Source organism: Lutra lutra, chromosome 3 (genome assembly GCF_902655055.1).
Source record: "Lutra lutra chromosome 3, mLutLut1.2, whole genome shotgun sequence".
NCBI classification, from domain to species: Eukaryota; Metazoa; Chordata; class Mammalia; order Carnivora; family Mustelidae; genus Lutra; species Lutra lutra.
The window spans coordinates 38,511,153-38,521,023 of NC_062280.1; the positions used below are offsets into that span (position 1 = coordinate 38,511,153).

The 9,871-nt window shown below is 45.9% G+C and overlaps 1 protein-coding gene across 1 annotated transcript in view; it reads right to left on the reverse strand.

The window, feature by feature from the left end:
• Positions 1 to 2,224, reverse strand: part of DNER (delta/notch like EGF repeat containing) — a 327,654-nt gene extending 325,430 nt beyond the window's left edge. The window contains 1 exon segment of the mRNA XM_047722680.1: positions 1,332 to 2,224. Coding sequence (XP_047578636.1) covers positions 1,332 to 1,607 — 276 coding nt within the window. The 5' untranslated portion in view covers positions 1,608 to 2,224.
• Positions 2,225 to 9,871: the final 7,647 nt, after the last annotated feature.

Genomic DNA, 9,871 nt, shown 5'->3' on the forward strand with positions numbered 1-9,871 from the left:
GTTAACAAAGAAGGGCACAACATTGAAACGACAGATTCAGGCGGGTAATTTGCCCCTAAAGAAAAAAAAAAAATTCTAGGAAATAGCAAACATTCAGGCTGTCAAGGTCAAGTTTCTCAATCCCAAATAGCTCTATTAAGAAAATATTAAAGCTTATCTCATCTCATGTGTGGCCTTTCTTCTCCCACAGAAAGACCGTTTGGGCATTCTCCAAGTAACTCTTGGAGCATTTTATAAAATGTTTATGAAACAAACTCCTCCACTCCAAAGGCATGAAAGAAAACATCTGATGCCAGATATGTTCCACATTCACCTGATTTAACTGAATAATTACAGAGAAGTTCATTATTTGCCCCTGCCCTGGAATAGAGACTTGGGGATTTTCTACCAGCACACACACTGCTACCTACTCGCCTATCTGAAAATGTTGATGTTATTAGGTTAATAGGTCTCACTGAGCTTTAGCATACTTGTAATCCAGCCTCATTTATTATGTTCTGCCAAATTCTCTTGTAAATCCCAAATCCACGGGCGGCCGCTGGGCCATCTCCCATCCCTCACGCCGCCCCACGCTTCCTCGAAGCTTCCCAGTGCCCTGCTCACGCCCTGCAAGCCTGACCCAAGCGTGCGCCTCGAGGAGCGGCCAGCCCGGAGCGCGACACACCGAGCCCCACGCACAATGTCCCCTCGAACGCCTCCGACTGTTGCAACACTCCCCCCACCCAAGCCCAGAAACGGCTGGTCGCAGGCCGCGGAAAGGCAGCTGCCCTTTCGGCCTCCAGCTGCCTGATCAGAGCCCTCAAGGCTGGAGGAAAGGAAAGAAAGTGTCCGACCACCTGGCGCTGAGCCCGCCATCACCCGACTCCCACACCGCGCACCCTTGACACACCCAGGGGCGAGCGGGACTGGGAGCAGGGGCCACTTGGACATTGAACACGTCGCCGGGTACGCTCGGAGCTGGCTCTCCCGAGCTGCCCGGACGAGCACCCAGATCCCCCTCTAACCGAGCATGGCTTGGCCCGGGCAAGGAGGGGCGCGTTACTTGGTGGCCAGTGGTCGCGCCAGGAGTACCGGGGCTGGAAGGACGCGCGACCAGAGCCCCAGGCTGGCAAGGCAGGAGAACTGGGGTGGGCAGGGAAGAGGCACTTGGAAGGTCGGCCAGGGGTTCGTAACCACGCGCGCCAGGAGGCCAGATTCATCCCCTCCCCGGAGGAGGAGAAGCCGGTGTCAAGCATGCTGGATCCCCGCGCCGGGCAGCGCGCAGCGTCGGGCAGAGAGAAGCTGCTGGTCCCCGGCCTGCGCCCCGCCCCACGCCCGCCCGGTCCACTCACCTGGCAGTTGGCGCCAGAGACCCCGGCGGGACAGGTGCAGCTGTAGCCGGGCTCGCCGGCAGGGGCTGGGGACTGCGGGCCAGGCGCCGGGTGCGGGGTGCACACGCCCCCGTTCCGACAGGGCTGGGCGGCGCACGGCCCGGGCGCGGGCAGGGGCGCGGCGGGCACCGGGCTGGCCAGGCAGCCGCTGCGGGGCTCCGCGCCGAGCAGCAGGAGCAGCAGGGCCGACGTGGGCAACAGCTGCGCACCGGGCGCCGGGGCGCGGCGGGGCGGCATGGCCGACCGAGTGGGCGCGGGAGCGGAAGCCGGAGCTGGGGCGCGGCGGCGGTGGCGGCGGGAGCGGCGGCGGTGGCGGCGAGGGCTGCTTGGCTGGGCCGGGCGCCTCCTGCAGCTACTGGGATCCGCGGTTCCCGGGGCAACGGAGGGCGGGGCCTGAGGGGCGGGGCAAATGGGGGCGGGGCTCCGGGCGGGCGCCAGCACTGGAGGAAAGGGGCGTGGGGACCCTTCCCCAGCGGAGAGTTGGGACGCGAGGAGCGCAAAGGTCGACCCCGGGCCCACAGGCGTGAGGGGTGCGGACAGAGTCGAGGGTGTATCCAAAAGGACCCCGAGGGACTGCAGCGACGGCGCGGGCCGGGCGGGGAGCTAGGCGGTGCTCGGGAAGCAGAGGTGGTGGAGGGGTCAACGCCGGCGCGGGGAGGACTTTACGGGGCCCCCAAGTGCCAAGCGGCCGAGCGGAGGGCGGGGCGGCCCCGGTTCGCAGCAGCCGCCCGCGGCCTCTTGGCGCAGAATCGGTGGGACCGCTGCGGGGCCCGGCCTTACCTCATTCCCCAGGGCTACTCTTCCCCCCTCCCACAGCACGCCCCCGACGCACACAGCCCTCTCGGCGCCGCCGCCGAGCCCCGGAGCCCTGACACCCGCTCATCCGCGGGGCTTGCTGGGAAAGGCCCTGGCGTGGGCTCCGCAGGCCCCGGACCCTTGTCCTTGGTGCTGACCGAGGAGTCTCCTTCGTCTCGGGCTCTTTCCCGAGGGCGGAGCCGGCAGTGCCACTCAGAAACGTCTGACTGTGGCGTGTGAGAGCTGGAAGAGACCTCAGGATCAGTGTCCAACCCTGTCGTTGAGCCGCCGAGGAAACTGAGGCCCAGACAGGCTGGACTGGAACCCAGTGGGTCACTTGACTCCCAGCCCAGAACGCTGTCAGTCTTCTGCAAGAGCAGTTCAGAAGCGCAGGTTCGCAAAGGCCCTGCCAGGATTTACTACGGAGCTCTGTGTAAAGAAACATCCACCGTGACCTACTTGGGGAAAGGGGGGTGGGGGGGGCGGGGCTCTTCTAAATGTCCCGATTAGGCTGGCTCATGCTTTGACAGCCAAGGAGGTCCTTTTCCGTTGCATAAACGCAACCGGCTTTGTCTCCACCACCTGACCTTTCACAACCTCTAGGTATAGACTCCCAGGTACTAGTTAGCTTCTGTTTAAGGTGGCCTCGTAAGAAAAGAAAATGCGACTCTCGTGGATTGACAGTTGGGCAAATTTTTCTTTAGGGTACACGAAAATAGTTTTGTAAAAGCTGGGCGAATAAAAAGTAGAGAATCCAGGTGAACCCATGCAGGGACGTGCCACAGATGGGCAAGCAGGGGCCGCTAAAGTGTCCAGTGAACACAGGAGGTAAACTGCCGAGCTTTTCCCAGTCTTGCACACGGAGGAGCAAATGTCAGGCTTTTGTGCTTAGAAAGATGCCTAAAATTCATGTGGTCGTTGCAGGAAATCGTTGAAACCTAGATGCAGCTACATTCAGCAGGGGAAATTCATACCTCCAAGTGGATCAAACAGTTACTACATATTCCCTCACACCCATAGTCTTTTATCTGAGACTTCTTAAAAAAAAAAAAAAAAAAAAAAAATCTTAATTTTATGCCACGCCAGCACCCTCTGCTGGTACTAGTCTCACCGTTCAGGTGTTTCTTCCACTTTCTGTGTCCCCGGAATATGAATTCTTTCTGGAAACTAACTTTTCTTACCTTAAATCCTGAAAAAAATGCACTGGTGCTACTCACTCCCTTCCATCAACAAACACACTCAAATGAAGTGTGAGGAAGTTTGTAAGCCAATTAAAAATTAGTTAAAATTAAAATTAAAGCTAAAATTAAAACGCTGTTACTTATATTTTTTACCTGCAACATCTTTGTGTGTGAATTTGTATCACTTTGAAATATGGAAAAAAAAATTGACACTGGCTTTATTTTCCGGGTGCTGATTTCTGACTTTTCCAGATACTGTTTAGCTTTTGGAAAAGTATTCTGTCTTTAATCTTAAATAAGCAGACTATTGCAGAGACAATACAAGACCATTTCCTTTTTCTCCAAGCTAAAAAGAAAGACTAAATCTCCCAGCCCCCTTGATGATAGGTGGAGCCGTGTGATTGGTTCTGGACAATAGGATGTACTGCTTTGTGATCTGGCCCCAAACAACCAGACACTAAATATCATGCAAGTGTTTATTATTGTTATTGCTATTATCATTCTTAAAAAAGTGGGTCTTTTCTCTGGCTCTGAAGGGTGATTTGGTAGTTGGTTGACAGTTCCCAACCATCTGCAAGACCCCCAAATACCAAACTGAAAAGTTCAACTACTATATTACCATGTCTTATTAACAGAATTTATCGAAAAACTATTGGTTCTACCTTTAAATAAGAACTAAAAAACCAATTATCATTGGTTCATATTATTCCAAACTTACATAATATCAAATCTTCACCCTAATCCACATCATGTCCTTTCTTGATAGACACCCTACATTTATAAGTTGAGAGCAAAATATAAAAATAATGTGTCTTGATTTCAATAAAGAATGTGATAGAATTCTCATGATCACCTTAGGGAGAAAGTAGACTTGAAACCATTGAACAAGTGTAGTATACACATATTAGTCAGGGGCGCTCTAGCAGGCTAGAGGAAGTTTTTAGGGAAATGCCATAGAATCTCAAAATTCGGCAATCAATACAATTCATTCCAGAATCAGGATGTCAAATTATCTCAACCAGAGCTAAAATAAGTGAAATAGAGTATTAAGTGAATGATAGTACATTTGGCCTTACTGCCATTTGTCAATACTTCTGTCTCTCCTTCTAAGAACTTTCTAGTAGGACTATATTTTCCTGTCCCCTTGAAGTTAGCTGTGGTCATACGATGTGCCTTGATCAATGAAACATGAGGGGAAGTAGCATGTAGCACTTGCAGATGGAAACCTTTAAAATCCAATGCATGATTCATGTGACCAAGCTGACCAGCAAGACTCCAAGAGTTGGAACCTCCCCTAACCTGTGTCCCTGAGGTAGTACAATGTGGTGAAGCAATGGGAACCTGCAGGAGGCATATGGTGTAAGACATAAATCACTGTAGTTTTAAGCCAGTGAGAATCAGCGATGTTGGTCAACACGCTAGTAAACGGCAAGGTAAGACTAATTATTCCCAATGAGCCATGTAGCAGGAGCAGCTAGCTTAGATGGGCTATTCCTGTGAGACAGAAGACTAGATATCTAATTGGAGATCCCAAGGTCTCTGAATTTAATGGAACAGAAAAATTTCGAGAAAAAATGTGGTCCATTTCCTTTCATGGATCTATTCCAGAGTTATAACTCAACTGCATTATACCATAGGATGTTCTAAAAATGCTACAAACCAATGCAAATATAATTGGCTTTTTTTTTTTTTTTTTTTTTGCATTTTGTCACAGGAGTAAAACATGATCCCACACTTGTACACGTTCATGGGCGTTTGGGGAACAGCTGGCCGCAAGGAGAGTAATACTTCTCTCTGTGGTGAGGTTCTCATACCCTATGACCTCAAGAGCATCCTGTAGGAATGCTAGTATCGATGCAGAGTATGATGATCCATACACTGAGAATTTCATACAATAAATTGCAGAGGTTACCTGCTATGATCTCCCAGGGCTAGAACTAAGATCCAAACTGCAACATTTACGCAGTGTGATAAATCACCTTCAGCTTACCTGGGGTTCCACAGGTACTAATATATGCATCTATCAATGATTTAACACCCACCTTCTCCCCAAAGCATTGAAGTTTTCTGCAACAATTGGCAGACTGATGCCTACCCTTCTTTCTGCACCAGAGTTGCCTGCAGACAACAATGTCTTCATTGTTGTCTCTTCTCACTTTCAGTTACTCTTTAAAGATAAAAGGGGACATTCCTGCCCCCCTGCAGAGGATGGGCCTGGATGCTCGGTTGAAGGCTGGAGTCAGCTTGGGAAAAAGTCAGCCACACAATCTAGAGAGAAAGGACATTTTTACATTGCCTGACAATTTCCTGCCATGAGATCAGCACCAAACAGTCTACCATAACCAGTTGCGTAAGGAGCCATGATGATGTTGGGCAAAAAATTTTTAAGAGATTTTATTTATTTATTTGATAAGAGAGAGACACAGCGAGAGAGGGAACACAAGCAGGGGAGTGGGAGAGGAAGAAGCAGGCTTCCTGCTGAGCAGGGAGCCTGATGCGAGGCTCGATCCCAGAACCCTGAGATCATGACCTGAGCCGAAGGCAGATGCTTACCAACTTGAGCCACCCAGGTGTCCCAAAGTTGGGCAAATTACTCAGTCTCTTCACCTTCAGATGCCACATAATATGGAAATAGAAATCTCTAAGTTGGAGAAGGTCATGAGAGGAATGTGGTGTCCAAATGACCTGCGAATTAGTTACCTGGGCAGTTAGAGGCTCCTCCCCCATATCCTGGAAATGTACTTTATACCCACTCTTTCAGTAGCCAGAGCTATTCAAAGACATAGCCTTGAGAGAATAAGGTGCTGTTGAGACCATCTGCACTAAATATGTGACTGAACCCAGTTAAGGTCTCCATATAAACCTCTAAGATTCTGGTGGGCAGGTGTGGAGATCTACTCATCTTGCTGTCACCAAAGACAAACCTGGTATGTAAGTTCTCTTGCTTATTCAAATTGCCTCCTAAGAATCTGGAGTGACCTGCCCCTTTCTTCAGTTTCTCCTTGTCCTCTATGTGTGGGACCCAGTCTCAGATTTCACCTGGAAAGCACCCAAGGTTGTAAACCAAAACCCTACTTGGTAGAGATCTTGGGAAAACTAAATGGGATGATACCATTTGGTAATGTGTGGAATGTGTGCAAAGCTCCAGGCACTAATATACATATATTTTTTACACATTATCTCATTTAATCCTAACCCCAGACCATAAGGCAGAAACCCAATTAAAAGAAGACAAAATTGAGGTACAATGAAGTTAAGTAAATGGTCTACAGTCACCTAGTACGCAAGTGGAGTGGCCAGAACTTGAGCATGGAGAGGAGTCTGGCTGAAGAGTGTGTACTTTGAACCTCTTCTCTTCATCTGCTGTATGAATTTCCTACAGTGAGGAGTCTGATACTTTGTAGATATGTCATACATATACAATGTATGCATCATATCTAGTGTATGAGTGATGTGTGTTTCATATATGTGAAGTGTATCATCTATGTGTGTGATGTCTTGTGTGTATGTTGAATATGCTGTATGTGTATAATATATATATTCTGTAGACACATGAATGAATACATTGATGCACAATGCCCAGTGGATTTTGGTTTATTATCAGGGCAGGCACTTGAAGGTTTTCTCCCTTTCTTTCTTTCTTTCTTCCTTTCTTTCTTTCTTTCTTCCATTTTTTCTTTCCCTCTCTCTCTCTCTCTTTTTCTTTCTTTTTCTTCTTTTCTTTCTTTCTTTCTCTTTATTGCTTACATGCTTACTTTGTAAGGTGCACCACTATGATTTGCAGAATTACAGGATGTGAAAACGGATGGGACTCTTGACGATCTTTTCTGAGTAAGAGGATGAGGCATTAAGGAAGGTAATGACAACTCTCAGCTGGGCAACAGTAGAACTAGAAGGAGACCCCCATCTTCTGAAGTCCACAGTTCGTGCTCTTTCCTCTTCCCCACAGTGCCCTTTCTCCACTCCCAATATCTCCTACCTAAAGGGCAATCAAATTAAATGCAGTGTGAAAACACAAATTCTTAGTCATGGGAGTTTTACATGTCTTTGAAGAGTCTTTACAAAAATAGATATGATTTGCCTATGTCTAGCCACAAGTGCCGGAACTATTATCTTATTTCTTTTATTACTAGCATCCTTTTTAAATTAGTTATCTAAGTGTTTTACCATTTTTATGCAGGTTATTTTACTCTGGATTATCACTGAACACTTCCTAAATGCTGTGTTTAAAATAGGTTCGCATTAACTTTCTTCCCCCTAGACTTGCCGTGATTTGAATTAAACTGTCCTGACAGCTGTTTAAAACAGTTCTAAATTCTTTTACAGCATCAGTTAATATTGATTTTATCTAGGACAAGTTTAAATGAGAAGTCTTGAATAAAAAGACAGAAAGGAAGAATATCTTCCCCACATAAATATTTCATAAAGCACTTGAACTACCACCAAATGGAAATCAGATATTTTCACAGAGACTCTTGAGAACACGAAAATTATGTTAAACTTAATACTTGCTTTTATTTCCAGCATTTTGTTATTAAGAAGATTGTAGCATACTGGAATAGAGGAGTGTTTTCAAAAAGGAATCCATATCAGCTGGCTTACTAATAAGGAGGTTCAATCCTATGCATCTCTTTTGCTCTTGAATTCACTCTGGGACTTGAAACAGAATACCACAAAATAACTCTAGTCCTTGGATCTTCCAGTGGTCATGCAAATACTTGCATTGGCTTTTGTCAACATGGAAAATATGTCTAGTTTTTATTTCCATGTGGAAGATTTTTCCATTAACGGCTTAAACAAATTAGGATTTTATTCTCCTACATAAAAGAAGTCTGGAAGTTTTTGGTCCAGCACTGATAAAAGTTCTCCTAATGACTCACACAATTACCAGCAGAGAAACTTCCTGTCTGCAGTTTGGAATATCCAAGCTGAATTATAATCAATTCTGCTTGTGATGGGACATCTGGTGTTTTCTCCACTAGTATCTGTCCTTCTTTAGGTAAAGGGACCCAACTTTTGCTTTGAAGGAACCAACCCTTAGCTCAACTTCCTGTGAGACCGACCCCAAGAAAACATAGGCAGAAAGCTTTTTGATATTGATTTTGGCCATCACTTCTTGACATGACACCAAAAGCACAGGAAAAAAATAAATAAACAGATGGAGCTACATCAAACAAAAGAGCTTCTGCCCAGCAAAGGAAACAATCAGCAATGAAAAGGTAACTTATGGAATGGGAGAAAATATTTGCAAGCCATATTATATCTGATAAAGGGTTAATATCCAAAATACAACTCAGGAACCAAAAATAAAATGACCCAACTAAAAAATGGGCAAAGGAACTGAGTAGACAGTTCTCCAAAGAAGACACACATATAGCCAACAGGTGTATGAGAAGGTGATCAACATCACTAATCATCAGGAAAATGCAACTCAAAACTACAATGAGATTAAGAAACAAAATGAAAGAACATGGGGCAGGGTCGGGGAGGAGGTGAAGGCAAACCATAAAACAGACTCCTAACTACAGAGAACAAACTGAGGGTTGCTGGAAGGGAGGTAGGTGAGGAGAATGGGTTAAATGGGTGATGGGCACTAAGGAGGGCACTTGTGATGAACACGGGGTGTTGTATGTAAGTGATGAATCACTAAATTCTACTCCTGAAACTAATATTACACTGTATGTTAACTAACTGGAATTTAAATAAAACCTTGAAACCCCCCCCCAAAAAAAAACAAACAAACTATAATGAGATATCATACCACTCTGTTAGGATTTTTTTTTTAATTTAAAAAATATCTAAAAACAAAACAAAACAAAAAAAGGATAACACATGTTAGCAAGGATGTGGAGAAAAAGGAATCCTTGTGTACTATTGATGGGAATGCAAATTGGTGCAGTCAATTTGGAAAACAGTATGGAGGTTCCTCCAAAAATTAAAGTAGAACTACCCTATGATGCAGCAATCTCTTTTCTGGGTGTATACACAAATTAATCGAATTCAAGATATTGAACATAGATTAACACTCCACTGTTCATTACAGCACTAGTCACAACAGCCAACGTGGGGAAACAGCGTACACACCCATCGCTCAATGATGGATCAAGAAACTGGGGTATACACATACAATGAAGTATTGCTTGTTCTTTAAATGGAAAGAAATTTTGACATTTGCAACAGTGTAGATGAACCTGAAAGACATTAAGCTTAGTGAAATAAGCCAGACACAGCAGGATAAACAGCAGATGAAATCATTTATATGAAGAATCTAAAATAGTCAAACTTCTAGAAGCAGACAGTGAGTTGGAATGCTGGTTGCCAGAGGCTGGGGGAGGGAATATTCGTCAAAGAGTACGAAGTCTCCATTACAAAAAATGAGTAAGTCCTAGAGATTTACTGTACAGTGTAAGGCCTGTAGTTAATAGTACCATATTGTATACTTAAAATTTTGCTATGACAGGAGATCTTATGTTAAGTGTTCTTATCACGTGCACACGCACAAATAATAATAATAAAAAGAGGAAG